General features: G+C 40.1%; 1 protein-coding gene and 1 non-coding gene across 2 annotated transcripts; one reads left to right on the top strand and one right to left on the bottom strand.

Annotated features, from left to right (window-relative positions):
• Positions 1–8,402: 8,402 nt before the first annotated feature.
• Positions 8,403–8,509, top strand: LOC125496140 (small nucleolar RNA R71). Its single transcript, XR_007272842.2, has one exon. It is a non-coding gene; the product is annotated as a small nucleolar RNA R71 (small nucleolar RNA).
• Positions 8,510–15,727: 7,218 nt separating this feature from the next.
• LOC104888704 (arabinogalactan protein 13) lies at positions 15,728–16,237 on the bottom strand. Its single transcript, XM_010673736.4, has one exon. The coding sequence runs from the start codon at positions 16,128–16,130 to the stop codon at positions 15,951–15,953; it is 180 nt and encodes a 59-aa protein (XP_010672038.2). The 5' UTR covers positions 16,131–16,237; the 3' UTR covers positions 15,728–15,950.
• Positions 16,238–16,530: the final 293 nt, after the last annotated feature.

The raw sequence follows: 16,530 nt of genomic DNA, 5'->3' as shown, positions 1-16,530 counted from the left end.
AGGGTGTCATCCTCTCAATTTTTATGGCGAGCATAAAGTGTGCCCGGACGCTCACCAACCCAACCATAATATCCCTTCTCTCTCACCTCTCATGTGTTTAGAAAAGGTAAAATATCGCTCATCCAATCAAGTCGACTCGAATAACAAACGTAAACTTCAACTTTGGCACATTGACTCTGTATCATTCTAATAAACATTCAAACAAGTGCTCAAAAGGTCTTTCTGAGGGTTGTAATGGGGTCGGGTAAAGGTATGGAATTATTTGGGGAATGTGGTGGAAAAGCCCATAAAAGGGGAGCAATCAACACTATTAAAACTAGGTGTGGTAAAAAAAACTTCCATGGTCTCAATCACATGCCCAAAATAATGACCAACTTTAGATTCTTCGAACCAACCAACAATTGTCTCCTTGATAGTTTTCAGCAAAATGTATTGTTCTGATTTTTACTCTTTTTTCTTTTCATGACTCGTGACTTCTTGATTCTTTTCATATGTTATTTTCTATATTTTTTTTCTTTGTTTTCTTTTCTCTTATTCACTTCACCTCATGTCAACATGGGCATATTATTTCCAATCAACCCGCAAAATCAACCCCACAATATAGTACTAACCTAACAAATGCTCCCCCAAGCTAGGCTTGGGACAATAAACATTGAAAAGGCTTAAGGCATGTAATGTGGCTTGATATAGATCCAAAAAGTCATTAGGCTCAGCGGGCTAGGGGAAATGATTCTTTTAAAAATTCTGAGGCCAAAAATCAAACAATTGAACGCTCTATCACAGCACAATGTCAAAGTCATCAGAAATCAACGAGTACAATGCCAAAGTCAAGATAAGAATGATATGAGGAACAACACACAAGGATAATTCGGACGTAAATATGCATCCGAAGGCTCGAATGAATCCTTACAATGTAACCAGTTCAAGCATGCAGTTAAAGTAGGTGTTTTATCATCAAAATCTACTCAAGACCAAGGCAATCAAAGATCACATCACAACATCCCAATCACAAATGCCCGACTATCCAGTATAATAAGTTAAAGCATTTTTCAAGGCAAAGTTTGGGGCACAGGGAAGCAATTAGACTATTCATGTTCAACTCGTATTTTTGGATTTTTTCAGCAATATTTCATTTTTTGTTGTTTTTTTTTATGAAAAGAAAAAAATTAACTAATTAACTAACTTAATCTAGCCTAAGAACACATAACTAACTATCTAAAAAGCAATAATATAGAGAGTGTACTTACAGAATCCTCCCCCAAGCTGAACGTGGCAATGACCTCATTGCAACAAGGGAAGGAGAGACATGGATATCAGTCATCCATGTGCATATCCTCACTAGCCTCATCTCCATCCACTCATCGTTCGGCTACTGTAGCTCGGGTTCCAAGTATACCAAGAGGGATGTGCATCATGCTCGCAATGCGATGAAGCGCAGTTCTCGTCGTACATCAATACACAGCCAGGTGCTGATCATGGCTAATGTATCGACCCGCTGACTGAGATTCTGAAGAAGACACCATTGGCATCAACCTGCTGGCTGATGCCCTGGATGGCCGCTGTGTTGGCTGCGATGCCAGTATCCATACGCTGAAGCAGGGTCATCATCTCCTGAAAATCAAAGGAAGGAGGAGCAGTAGAATATGGGGGAGGGGGAGCATCAGAAGATGAGGGATATCCTCAAATGGTGGACGACGGTAGTAGGTACGCTCAGGAATCGGGGGGTGAGGGGGTGGGAAAGTCAGAACCAGCAATGGGTAGGTGATAGTGAGGTTGGCCAGGTTTGATTTTTGCCAAAGGGTTGGGCAGTTCAATGGAAGCATTCCGTTAACTTGCCACTGTATGTATCCCCACCCCGTCAACCAATGAAGGCGAGTGAAATAGGCATAGTCCAATAAGGTAGGTCCTAAAGCCGGCTGATAACGAGTCTCGTCAAAGTCGGGAATGGCCCTAGCAAAAAGAGTGACTAGCCCCCCGTTTACGATGGGACGAGAGGAAAAGTCCCATCGGCGCGCCGCTTAGGGTATATGTGGCAATACGCTCCATTTGGACGCAACATGATGAGGGATTGTAGTGAAACGGCGGAGTACCCCGATACATATACTACCAATCAGATAAAGCTCATCCCCCGAATGAGCTGCCTTCAACCCTCTCAAACAAAGTCTTGACATAAAACGAACCCAAATTTTAAAATGAGGGTTGGTGGTATGTACCGACATGACAATGTTGCGGTAAAATCAGTTTCGTCCCCTGTAATGGCATAGTAAATGTCCTGTGATGATAGTCAGGGGGGTGCCCAATCTCCCCCCGGTTGAGGACACGGAGTATGCGAGCAAACTCCGGGAGGGTGAGGGTGAAGTCCCTATTTAAGAGCCGATAGGAAACATGCGAAATTGGTCCTGAGCGAGGGTGGGTCACTTTTAAGCTACTGTAAAATTCATACACAAGCACGGATATGTGTTGACATGAACAGTAAAAATGGATTCCATACCAATTATTTTCATAAAATCTCTAAATTCATTAGCAATCCCAATTTATCCAAAAATTCAATATCAAGGAACGTTGTAGGACTTACCTCGCCCCTTAGGCGCTGAAATCGTTCTCTTTGTTCCTCGTGGAGAAGATGACGTCCGGGAAGGTCTCATCTCGGGGAATTTCCGGTGGTGGTGGTGGTGGTGGTTGTGAGCCCGTTGTAGATTTTCGTCGCCTTGTGAACATGGTCTTGAATGTGCAAAAATGAAGCTTCAACTCACTCTCTAATGGGGAAAAGAGGGAAAACATTATCACTCAAATCCTCACTTTAATGGTGGAAAAGATGAAGAAGAAGATGGAGGGGAGAGATAGAGTGGGAGAAAAGTGAAGAAAGTGGAGTGAGAGATGAGTAGAAAGTGATGGAGAGAAAAATTGGTGAGAATTTGAAGGTTTGAGGAAGGGTCTTCAATGGTTGAAAGGGGGGTTTGGAGAAGAAGATGAGAAATTTGGGGTTAGGGTTTGGAGGAGAGAAAATGTGAGAGGAAGTGAGTGAAAAAGGGGAAAAACCCCTTTAATTTGCCACCGGACCGAGCCCGATCGGGCGTGATGCCCGATGCATCGGGCGTGTTTTTTTTTTCTTGAAATTTCTGAATCTGTTGCGGCCCGATCGGGACCTCCGATGCTTCCCAAAAGAATTGTTGCGAGCCCGATCGGGTGTCCACGCCCGATCGGGCGATTTTTTGTCTTCCCAGTTCTGGTTGCGGGCCCGATCGGGCGTCTGCCAATTCCTTGAGTTTTTGTCGTAAATTGAGTTGACGGAACTTCGCCCGATCGGGCGTCCAGGCCCGATCCCATCGGGCGATTGCTTTTTTTTTTTTTGTTCTATTCATGTTCCGTTGCGCGCCCGATGGCCTCGGGCTATGCCCAGTAAGCAATGGCTCGTATTTTTGAATGAACTTTTCCAGTGGGTAAGCAATCCTGCACACATGTAACCTGAAGAGGAATATCAGTACCCTCTCACTCTCTCACCAAACTACAAAAATAAGCAAAGTAAAAAATAAAATCTAGAAAAAAAACTACGAAAGAAAAGGAAAGAAATCGGGTTGCCTCCCGATTAGCGCTGGTTTATAAAGGTCCCGCACGACCATAATGCTTCATCCCTCAAACAGAAGGGGATGGGGGTTGAAGGTATAACTCCTCCACAGATCCAACAGGGATTCCGGTATAGTACAACTTCAGACGTTGTCCATTAACTTTGAACTTCTCACCTGTTGCATTCATCACCTCAATAGAACCAAACTTGTTAGTGTTAGTGACAGAAAAGGGACCAAACCACCTAGACTTTAGCTTACCAGGAAAAAGCTTTAGTCTAGAGTTGTACAATAAAACCTTGTCACCAATATTGAACTCCCTACTCAGAATTTTCTTATCATGCCATCTCTTAGTGCGCTCTTTGTAGAGACGCGAACTATCATAAGCATTTAGTCTAAGTTCATCAAGCTCATTGATTTGCAATAACGCTTTTCTCCTGCTAATTTAGCATCAAGGTTCAACTCTTTAACCGCCCAAAAAGCCTTATACTCTAGTTCGACAGGTAGGTGGCATGCTTTTCCATAGACTAGTCGATAAGGGGTGGTACCAATAGGGGTCTTAAAAGCAGTTCTATAAGCCCATAAGGTGTCATCTAACTTATCACTCCAATCTTTTCTCGATTTAGCTACCACTTTCTCCAAAATAGACTTTATTTCACGGTTAGACACTTCTACTTGCCCACTTGTCTGAGGGTGGTATGCTAGGCCAGTCCTATGGTAGACACCATACTTTTTGAGTAGGGCTTCAAAGGTTCTTTTGTGAAAGTGGGATCCCCATCACTAATGACAACTCTTGGTACCCCAAACCGTGGAAAGATAATCTTTTTGAACATTTTCATGATGACCTTAGAGTCATTGGTGGTGATGCAATAGCTTCTACCCACTTAGAACATAGTCAACAGCAACAAGTATGAAATTGTTGCCTGAGGAAGAGGAAAGACCCATAAAATCAATACCCCACACATCAAATAGTTCAACTTCTAGGATGGGGTTTGGGGCATCTCATGTCTACGGGAAATATTTCCTGTTCGTTGGCATGCATCACAAGACTTAACAAAAGTAAGCATCATGAAAAAGTGTTGGCCAATAAAAACCAGATTGAAGTACCTTTGCTACTGTTTTGGAGGGCCCAGCATGGCCTCCACATGGAAGGGAGTGAGAGTGCTTCAGAATGTCATGCACCTCCCACTCTGGGATACATCGCCTATAGATGGTGTCAGCACAGAGCTTGTAAAGAGAGGGTCATCCCAAAAGTATGTTTGGCATCATGGAGAAATTTCTTTCTCTGCTGGTAGCTCAGCTCTGGAGGGGTTTGTCCACTCACACAAAAGTTGGCGAAGTCCGCATACCACGGGGTAACAGAAGTGACTGCCAGGAGCTTATCATCAAGAAAGGAGTCTCAATGGGAGACCTTCTTCCATATCTTCATACTGCAATCGGGACAAATGGTCAGCCACTACATTTTCTGCACCCTTTTTATCTCTGATCTCCAAGTCGAATTCTTGGAGCAGCAAAATCCACCGAATGAGTCGAGGCTTGGCCTCCTTTTTGGCAGGAGGTACTTCAATGCAGCATGATCAGTGTAGACAATGACTTTAGACCCAAGCAGATAGGTCCTGAACTTGTCCAAGTGCATAGACCACAGCTAGAAGCTCTTTCTCTGTGGCATAATTAACTTGAGCTTCATCGAGTGTCTTGCTAGCATAGTAGATGGCATGGAGGATGTTGTCTTTTCTCTGACCAAGGACAGCTCCCACAGCATAATCACTGGCATCACACATAATCTCAAATGGGAGGGTCCAATCTGGAGATCGGATGATAGGAGCAGTAATCAGAGCTTGCTTGATCCTGTTAAAAGACACTAGACACTCATCAGTAAACAGGAAGGGGCATCCTTGAGGAGCAACTGAGTAAGTGGTTTAGCAATTTTAGAGAAGTCCTTGATAAAGCGGCGATAAAATCCCGCATGACCAAGAAAACCTCTAACACCCTTAACATTCACAGGAGGGGGTAATTGCTCAATCACTTGAATTTTTGCTTTGTCCACCTGGATGCCTCGTTCAGAAATAATATGACCAAGTACCACTCCTTCAGTAACCATGAAGTGGCACTTCTCCCAGTTCAAGACAAGGTGGACATCCTCACATCTTTTCAGTACTTTAGTCAAATTCAGCAAACATGCATCAAAATCAATGCCATACACACTAAAGTCATCCATAAATACTTCCATGATGGACTCAATAAATTCAGAAAATATGGCCATCATACAACGTTGGAAAGTAGCAGGGGCATTACATAGGCCAAAGGGCATCCTTCATATGCAAAGGTACCATAAGGACATGTAAAGGTGGTCTTCTCCTGGTCATCTGGGTGGATAGGGATTTGGAAGAAACCAGAATAGCCATCTAGATAACAAAAATGAGAATGACAAGCTAGACGTTCCAACATCTGATCAATGAAGGGAAGGGGAAAATGGTCTTTCTTAGTGGCAACATTTAATTTCCTATAATCAATGCACATACGCACCCAGTAACTACTCTTGTAGCAATTAATTCATTTTTCTCATTTTTAACTACAGTAGTACCACCCTTTTTAGGAACCACTTGAACTGGACTCACCCACTTAGAATCAGAAATAGGATAGATAATCCCAGCATCAAGCAATTTCATAACCTCTTTTTTGACAACTTCCTGCATATTCGGGTTCAAACGACGCTGACCTTGTATACTAGGACGATGATCATCCTCAAGATGAATTTTATGCATGCAAAAGTCAGGGCTTATGCCTTTCAAATCATCAATATTATATCCAATGGCCTTTTTATGTTGTCGCAAAACAGACAAAAGTTGAGACATTTGACCATCATTTAATGCAGCACTAACAATCACAGGGCAATTTTCAGAATCATCCAGAAAAGCATACGCAAGAGAGAAGGGGAAGGGGTTTCAGTTCAGGTTTCTTTACCTCTACCGGTGGAGTAGCACATACTAACCGTTTCCTCATGAGTGGTATACCGTCAAGCTCGACACAGGTAAAAGCTGCTTCCCAAGCATCCACTTCAGTAGTTCGGATAATATCATCACCTGTGGAAGAGGTAAAACAAAGCAAAGCCTCCAGTGGATCCCGCAAAAGGGATTGAGGCATGTCATCATTAACCAGCACATCAATGACATTTATTCTGTAACAGGCTTCCTCTAGCATGGGACTTTTCAAGGCATTGGTCAAACTAAAAGTTACCTTATCATCCCCACAGTCAAAGTAATTTCCCATTTTTTACATCTATGACAGCTCCAGCAGTATGAAGGAATGGTCTCCCTAAAATGATTGGGATTTGAGTATCCTCTTCCATGTCAAGCACAACAAAATCCACAGGAATTAAAATTTACCTACCCTCACAGGAACGTCCTCTAAGATACCTAGGGGGTATTTAACAGAACGGTCAGCCATTTGAAGAGTAATGTTGGTACATTTTAAATCTCCCATGTCAAGCTTTTGCAAACAGTCAAGGGCATGACACTAACACTAGCACCTAAATCACATAAGGCTTTGTCAATAAATATGGTGCCAATATTACAAGGGATGGAGAAACTCCCGGATCTTTCAATTTAGGAGGGGATTGATTTTGCAAAAGAGCACTACATTCTTCAGTAAAGGCAACAGTTTCTACTGCATTAAAGGCTCTTTTCCTAGTCAAAATTTCCTTCAAAAATTTAGCATATGCAGGTACTTGAGTAATGAGTTCAGTAAATGGAACAGTTACCTGAAGATTTTTCACTACCTCCATAAACTTACCAAGTTGGTGATCCAGCTTATTCTTTGATAGACGAGTGGGAATGGACCTTATCGCAGGAGTGGTGGAGGATTTTTTCAGGTACTATCTGCTTCTCTGCATTTGTGTTGGTGGTAGCCTCAGGAGCTGACGAAGTTTCAGTTGCTGCATTTTTTTCTGGCTCAACCGGACCATCCTTAGGCATTGGGGGACCATCATAATGTGTTCCACTCCTAAGAGTGATGGCATTGGCAGTGTCCCTTGGTTGCATTGATTGTGAAGGTAAGGCCCCAGGTGGCCTACTAGCAGAAGAACTAGCCAACTGAGCTAGTTGAGTCTCCAACATCTTGTTATGCGTGCCCAAATTTTCCAGTTGAGCTTTTGTGTCAGCTTGAAAAGCATTGAACCCTTTCTGCATCTGGAACATCATATTCTTCAACTCTGTCATGGCTGGGTCAGCAGAGGAGCAGGCTGTGGAGGTGCTTGATTTCTCTGAAAACCAGGTGGAGCTTGTTGTGAGGTTGGTATTGTTGACCCTGTTGTTGAGGTGGATATGGTTGTTGAGGTTGAGGGTTCAACACATTAGTACTCCTATATGAGAGGTTGGATGTGTCTTAACCCAGGATTTAGGTGTTGGAATAGGGTTGAACTGGTTCCTAGGTTGTGACTGGAAAGCATTGACGGCCTCACAGTTATTTCCCAAGCGCAGGACACTCTTGAGAGTTGTGCCCAGATATTCCACAAGCATCACATATATGCACATTATAGTTAGAAGCACTAGCCATCGCATTAACACTCATGGGAGGAATCATTACCTAACTTCAGGGATCAATTTTCTGAGTTAGAGAGCTAGTTGCCCAGACAGTAGGAAATGGCTTCAACATCATGTTTACCCCTTTTTCAAAGAGGAACGAATGGTAGAGGCTTGATTAGATGCTAGCTTCTCCAAAAGTTCATACCCTTCCTCAATTGCTTTATCCATGAAGAACCCACCAGATGCTCCATCAATTACCCGTCGTGTATCTGCATCAACTCTAGTGTAGAAAATCTGACACAAGTACCACTGGTCCAACCCATGATGAGGACATAGACGCTGCAGATCCTTGAACCGCTCCCAAGCTTCATATAGAGATTCACCAGGATCTTGGGTGAAAGTAACTATGGCATGTCTCATATCTGCAGTTTTCTGGTAAGGGTACCACTTGATAAGAAAAATCTTGGAAAGTTCTGGCCAGGTGGTGATGGTGGAAGGCAGCTTTTATACCAGAACAAAGCTTTATCGCGCAGAGAGAAACCAAATAGAGGAGTTTCATCTCATCAGGAGTACAGCTTGCTTCTGAGTAGCACAACACTGTAAAAATCTCTGCAGTGCTGATTTGGGTCTTCAGATGGTAACCCAGCGAACTGATTGTTCTGAACCATATTCAGAACATGAGACTTGATCTCAAAATTTGTAGCAGCAATAGTGGGCATCCGTACCCCAGTAGGCACGTTATCAGGAGATGGTTGTGCATAGTCTCTGAAGGTTCGAGTAACATTCTCACCCATGTTGAGTAATAGGTGAGGTGGGGTTTCTTGGTGTGGGGAAGATGGTGGAAAGGTGTCTTTTGGGAGGGTGTCCCTGCAGACAGCTTAGCTTGTTTAGTTTTCTTTCTGAGTCTACGAGCGGTCTTTTCAATCTCGGATCGAACGGGATGAGATTTGGAGATTTCAATTTCCTGCTCATACACCAAAAACACTAAAACAAACGTGAGATGCTCCAAAGAACAGGTGTTCTTCAGAGTAGAGGTTAGTTTAATACTATAATTCAGACAAAATAAAATAAACCGTCTCCCCGGCAACGGCGCCAAAATTTGATAGGCTGAAGTCGTATCACCTAATCAAAAATAACCTAAGGTCCACTAACTAGTAGTCAGGGAAGTCAGGATCGAATCCACAGGAAGAAGTTATAATATCGTATCTGAACTCTAATATTACGCTAACGAAATCAGATGAATGGTTGTGTTACTAAACTAAGCAGATAGCAGAACTAAATATGAAGGTGTAAATATATTAATAAACAACTAGAATCATGGATACAATAACAAGAATCATACAAACGCTCATAACTAAGAAAATAATCTAATTACCAATGGAAGAAATAATAAAGAAATAATGAAGAAAGATTACCGAATTATATTGAACTATGAATAAGTAAAGGTTTGATCTTGAATTGAAATCACAAAGCACTAAATTAAGGTTCTTGAAACACTCTCTAGAGAAAACTAATAATAAAAACCAGAAGAAGACTAATAATTCTGATTTTCCCTATTTATACAAGCCCTAAAACAATAGCCAAAAGTCTCGAAAAAAGGGCCCGCATTCATTAAAAACCCGCGTCTCGTCAGTCGCCCGATCGGGCCAAAGACCCCGATGGAATCGGGCTCCAAAGCGGAGCAAAAAGCAAAAATCCCCAGTCTCCCGATGAGATCGGGCTGACCCGCCCGATGACATCGGCGGTCTGATAACGTGGTAGGTAAGCAGCAGCTGGCATGGGCGCCCGACGTCGGGCCAGGTCGCCCAATCGGGCGAGACACCGAATCAAGACTAGGCGTCTGACGCCCGATCGGGCCCGCAACAGAAACATAAAACCTGCTTCTTCGCCCGATCGGGCTGGGCCGCCCGATCCTGTCGGGCCGATCAGTTTAAGCTCGTTTCTTGTTCTTCCTTTGCTCAAACTCCCGGAAAGCATTCTCGGGATCTAGAAACTCAGCGTCCAACCTCTCTAATCCAGTGTGCAATCATATAAAGTAGGTAATAGCTCCCTAAAACCTACAATCTAATACAAACAGCAACCAGCACTAGATGGAGAGAGTTAGTACCAAAATGGCTCCTAAGAGCACCATAACCATAACTTTAGCACATAAATAGGGGAGAAAACTATATATAAAATCATAATATCAAACACACCATTACTTTTTTATAAAATTCGCACAAACCATTACATTGGAAAGAAATTATTTCGTATTAGAGTCAAAGTTATCTTCATCACACCTTAAGTGTTTTACACTTTATTTAGCTTGACTAATCTGAAATAAACTTATTCATACTTATTTTAACTTATACCTTGTGTTTTAGGTAAAACTTTTGAGTAGGGATCTAACTGAGGTGTCAAGGAGATATGGTTTAAATAATGTCCGACATCCTTCGAAGAGTGTCATATTCTTGCAAAATAGAGGTTCGACTACCTCGAGGGTGGATTTGCAATCACCACTCTAATGCTTAAGTCAGTAAACTGTCAAAGGTGAGGTCTAGAGAGAAAAAGTAGAAAGAGAGTATGTTGGGTATTGTTCATTATCTCAATAAATGGGGAGCTAGTCCTTATATATAGCGACCAAAGTGATTATTTTTGCTAACGATAGACACAATGCTTGAATGATTCCATGTATATGGGCATATATTTTCACAAAATAAATCAAACATTATTTTATATGAGATTCACTTCTTTTTAAGTCCGTTTTTGGAGAGACGGTCTCACGTTAGTGTTAACGTTGTGAGACCACTGATGTCATGATGACATCACGCATGTGCATCAAACCACCAGTAAAATTAGTTAAGCGCTTGCTCCTATTAGTTATGCTAGCCTTAAATTGCTTCTGGATAAATTAGTTAAGCACTGAAGTATATACTAGTTAAGCGCTAGAGCATATTAGTTAAACGCTGGAGTATATTCCTTATATCATATATTCCAGATTATAATGCATTTTATTGACCCTAACTTCAGTATCACACTTATACATTCTCTCTTTCTTCTCTAATTCATCGAGACGTCCGACGTCCTAAAACCTATATTGTTTTCCTCCTCCATTCTCTACATACAACCTGCATTGGATGTTTAATTTTGATGCAAGTAAAATATATGAGCACGAGTTTGCAATGACAATTTCCACAAACACTTACTTTATTTTTTCATCTGATAAGATGTTTATCATGTTTGAAGTGAAAGAAGAGTTTAACACATATTTATCACAAAGGGTAATATATACTGCCCATTGTTAGATGATAACTTGCACTTGCAAAAACTTTGAAGAAACATATCAGATCACTTTTTGGTACCGAAAACTTAACTTTTGCTTTGGAAAGTGTAACTTTTTATTTGAAAAACATAACTAATACCTAAATGTTATTAGTTATTAATTTTATTCGTAATAGTTAAATAATATGAAGTAATAGTTATGCTGCTAGGATTATTGTTGAATTTTTATGCCTTGAGAATCATGCACATGCGTTCAATCACAAAAATACTACATAAGTATATGTACAAAAGATGGATTAGATATATAAAGAGGAAAGTGTGGAAAAGAGAAATGAATAGATAAACCAATTTAACCCCATGGCGATATGAAACCGTGAAAAATTAGTTCTCCAATCTCATTCTCAAAAGTCAGGATAATGAAAATGCAATAAAGACACTCCAAGAAGTCTATGAAAATACCACTGCAATTATAAACAAAGTCTTAACTACAAACTAATCGTAAAAGAACGATGCTCATCAAGTACAACTACATTGGTATTTTATACTCTTATGGTTCAAAAACAAAGATCGAAAGTGCAAGAAAGAAAAATCATTTTGAGAAGACTAAAAAAATAAATTCCAAGAACCAAACTGAAATTGGTACAATAATTACTCCAAATGTTAGGTTGTTTTAAGTTATTTTTTCAGGTTGTCTTTTGTATATGACATTTTAGATTTGTAAAAAAATGGTTTCTTCATTTATATTAGAAATCAAAATAATGCTCAATTAATCTTAACTAATTATAGAACAGCACTAACTAATGTATTGAATATGTTAACAAAAAAACAATGGAAGTCTACATAAAGATTACCAGCTCTAAACTATTGTGCTAAAATACTTAACTAATTCGCCAAAAATATTAACTAATTCGCCAAAATATTATCGTGAGAATTTGTAAGACGCGGACCGTTTTCAAAAAATATATATATCTTGGGTTGGTCAGGTCTCACATTAAGACTAACGTGAGACCATCTTTTTTAAGACTTTGTGCTTTTTTTTATTTCTCTTTAATCACATGGATTCCTCTTTTTCTTCCTTTCTATATTTCTCCTAATCCCGTGTCAAAATCTTATATTTTATTTAAAACAAAACGGATAAAGTATTATCTAAATGGAAGAGTTATTTACTAGTTGTTATGCTTCATATTAGAAGATCTCACATGAGTGTCTGACTGAGATTTACCGCACATTAGCACATGGGTGACTAGGTGTTGTCGAGTGTTTTTCTCCCTACCCTCCCTCATCAAACTACAGAATCACATGCGACAATTATTAAGCTTGTTTTAGCCTTTTAGGTCTACTAATCCATGTTTACCGAGCTATAATTTTAAGTAAGACATTGCTCGTAAAGGGTATCGTTGCTTATATCTTACAGATGGAAGTTACGACAAAAATTAGTCGACACTAGACCTTATTCTCGTGAAAATTTACTAATCGGTGATAAGAATATGTTCCAAAAATTTTGCAATTGAGTTCATTTTTGCACCTGAAATTTCACGATTTCAAAAAGTCTCAACATCAAACTAGTCATACTTTTGTAAAAAAAAGCTAGTCAATACAAGTACACAACTTGTGAAAACGGCAAACGAGTAAACGACCATATATCTACTTACACCTCTAAATAAATGTGGTTATTTCACTAAATACTCCTGACAAAAAAATTTATTCACCAAATATCTGTGACAAAAAAATTTATTCACCAAATACCTCCACTTTTTTCAAAATTCAACAAATACTCTTGACTTTTATAGAAATTCACTAGATACCCCTAACCTTTTAAAAAAATACCCAAAATTCCCTTAATGACTAACGGCGGTTAATTCCGCTAGTCATTAACGTTAATTAATCCTAAAAACTCTAATTAATCCTAAAAATCCTAAAAACCTAAAAAATCCTAACACACTCTCTCCCATAACCCACCCCTCCAGCCCCCTCACCCAAACAACCCCAACCCCACCAGCCCCGCTCCCCCTCCTTCTCCCTCGCAGCTCCACCCCCCCGCAGCTCCCCCCATTCCCGCAGTCGCGCCTCCTCCTCCCCCTTTCCCTCCCCCAGCTCGAATCCCCCTCCTCCCCCACCACTTCGAATCCCGAGCCCCTCACCCCCAGCTCGAATCCCCCTCGTCCCCGACCCCATCAAATCCCGATCCCTCACCCCCAGCCCGCAGAGAAGCCACTTCTTATAGACCTCGAATTCTACGATGCCATATATCTTGACGTTGTCGGTGCTAACATAGGTAACCTTAGAGGAATATTTGTCGACACGATCTCTTCGAAGAGTAGGCAATGACGTTTCGAAAACAGGGACACGATAGCTGTTATTTTCTAGTGGAACTCCGAGTTCTTCGCGATGGTATTGGCGGCATCGATTGCCCAAGGTGGGGGAGCTTGATTCGAAGGGAGGGAGGGGATTGCTGGATTCGATTGGGTGGAGGAGAGGTGGGGCTGCGAGCTAGGGTGGTGGGGGTGCAGCTTGAAGGTGGTTGGGTATGGTGGGGGGTTTGTGTCGGTGGAGGGAGGGGTAACGTGGGGCTGCGAGCTAGGGTGGTGGGGGTGCAGCTTGAAGGTGGTTGGGTATGGTGGGGGGTTTGTGTCGGTGGAGGGAGGGGTAACGTGGGGCGGCGACGAGAGTAGGGGAGGGGCTGCGTGACTGCTACTGCTGGGGAGGGGGCTAGTGGGGGTTGGTGGAGTTGGGGTTGGGTGGGGGCCTGGGGTCGGGTTAGGCCTAGTTAGGGTTTTTAGAGTTATTAGGGGTAACTTAAGGTCTTTTTGGATTAATTAGGTTTTTTAGGGTTAATTTAACGTTAATGACTAATGGAGTTAATCGCCGTTAGTCATTAAGAGGATCTGGTGAATTTTTCTAAAGGTTAGGGGTATCTGGTGAATCTTGAAAACAAGTGGAGGTATTTGGTGAATAAATTTTTTTGTCAAGGGTATTTGGTGAAATAACCGAAATAAATGTGTGATTTGAAATTTTAATTAGATAAAAAAGACTAATAGTGTGATTAGAGTTAGTTGATAGTTAACCTTGTATTAGAAGCTCTTCTTCCACGTGTTTAATTTTTAAACCTTGCAAAACGAAATTCTAATTTCTCCCACCAATTTGCAAGAGAACTACATCTAACATAAATATACCTTATCAATCTTCGTAGTTTAACTTTACACTTTTGCCAATTTATATTTTTAATGATAAATATTTTCTCTTTAAACTACGATAAATATTTTCAATAATTTTACACTTTTGCCAATCTTTAGCTAGCCATTGAAGTTGCTCTAAGTGGTTTGGTTATCAATTATTGAAAAGTAAATGTGGTAAAAGTTAATATTTAGTAAAAATAATATTAGTGTATTTTAAGGAGAAAATGTGGGCCAAGGTTAAAGTTTTTTTTTGACGGGAAGGTTAAAGTTGATAGGTAATAAAAATGATATTATTTTATTTGGAAGAGAGAGAATATAAACAATTATTAAAAGATAGAATGATTAGAACAATAGTAAGTCGTATTCTAAAATAGAAGTGTAAAGAATATTATGAGACAGATAAAAAGAAAATGTAAAAAGTATTTTGATACGGAAGGAGTTTGCATGGAGAAAAATTTAGAATATTGTATGTTATTCTAAGTAGCTCTAATATTCAATTAGAGCATCAATAAGTAACGCAAGAGTGGGTTATAAAACGGAAAATATTTTCTGCCAACTTTACGGATATAAAGTATTCATTCAATAGTTCTTAAGCAAATTGGAGTTAGAATTAAAATAGGAGTGGTTCTTGCAACAATAGAGCACAACAACAAGAGCAATATACTCTCTCCATTTCTTTTTAGGGTTATGCTATATGCAGCCTTTAGGGTTGCATATAAGACATAAATACATTGCTTAAAATGGAATTTAGTTGTAAATTTATGACAAAAGTTTGCATTAATCTATGTAATAAATGATAAGTTAATGTTTGTTTTTTCCATTTTTAACTTCTTATATGCAGCCCTTAGCGCTACATCTAGCTTTTTCCTTCTTTTTAATCTACAAACTTTTCTTTTTAGTCCGTTCCGTTCCTTTTTAATCTATACACTGTTGCTTTTTCTATATTTGATAACATATCAAATCTATTTTCTCCTTTTTTTTTCGTCCATGTCATTTACTTTTTAATATTTTAATCCACTCTTTTATTTTTCTTTCTACCTTTTTAATTTCTCTCTTATACTTTTGTAATTTTTTTCTTGGTTCTCCCAAAATAAACTTTTGTAATTTTTTTCTTGGTTCTCCCAAAATAAAATGAGTTAGTATGAAACGGAGAGAGTAAATGACAGCCAGAATGTTTGAAAAACAAGGCAACAGCCAACAAATATAGATCGAATAATGATAAGGTATATATAAATATATCTGATATTGAAACCACAACCATAATAGTAATTAAACAAAAAAGTTCCAATCCATATTATATATTACAAAAGAAAGAATGTGAAAACCATCCAAAATCCCACTCTACATCAGATAATCCAATCAATGAATGGTACCATAAATCCAATACCAAAATCTCCCCCGCCACCAAAAAAAACATACTATTAAATTTAGTAAAGTAGGCCGAAAGCAAGCGCAACAAGGGATGTCAATGCGACGGGAAAGAAAGCAGCAGCGTCAGATGTGGGTGCTGGCGCAGGGGCATCAACAGCAGCCACATTTTGGAATGAAAAGATAGCAATAATCATCAAAACGATGGCGAAAGCAGCTCTCATTCTCATTGCCTCCATTTTATTCTATCTCCTATAAAATTGATGAAGATGTTAAGGAATAAATAGGAGAGAGAGAGAGTGTGTTGAAGAAGTGTGAAATGTTGTTGACGGGTTAAGGAGAGAATAGAAGGAGGGGTTTATAAAGAGGGTTAGAAAGCCGAGAATCACGGGCAGGGGAGGAAATAGAGCCGTTGGTGATGGGGCTTAAAGAGAAAGGATATTAAAGAAAGAATAAAAGTGCCCGTTGCCCGAAGTAAGTGAGGGTTTGGAAGAGTTGTTTTGACAGACTGGAGTTAACTTCTAGATTGTTGGATACAGCTGGTATTATTGGGGATTGCAATTTGCGGCTGTTGTTAGGGGCCCATTTGATGCCTTGTCGTTTAACAACCACCTTTTCATTCGAGTATTGTACATTGTA

The sequence above is a fragment of the Beta vulgaris genome, chromosome 3 (assembly GCF_026745355.1).
Source record: "Beta vulgaris subsp. vulgaris cultivar EL10 chromosome 3, EL10.2, whole genome shotgun sequence".
In the NCBI taxonomy this organism is placed as follows: domain Eukaryota; kingdom Viridiplantae; phylum Streptophyta; class Magnoliopsida; order Caryophyllales; family Amaranthaceae; genus Beta; species Beta vulgaris.
The sequence above is the reverse complement of the archived record's forward strand: the minus strand, read 5'-3'. Positions and strand labels throughout refer to the sequence as shown.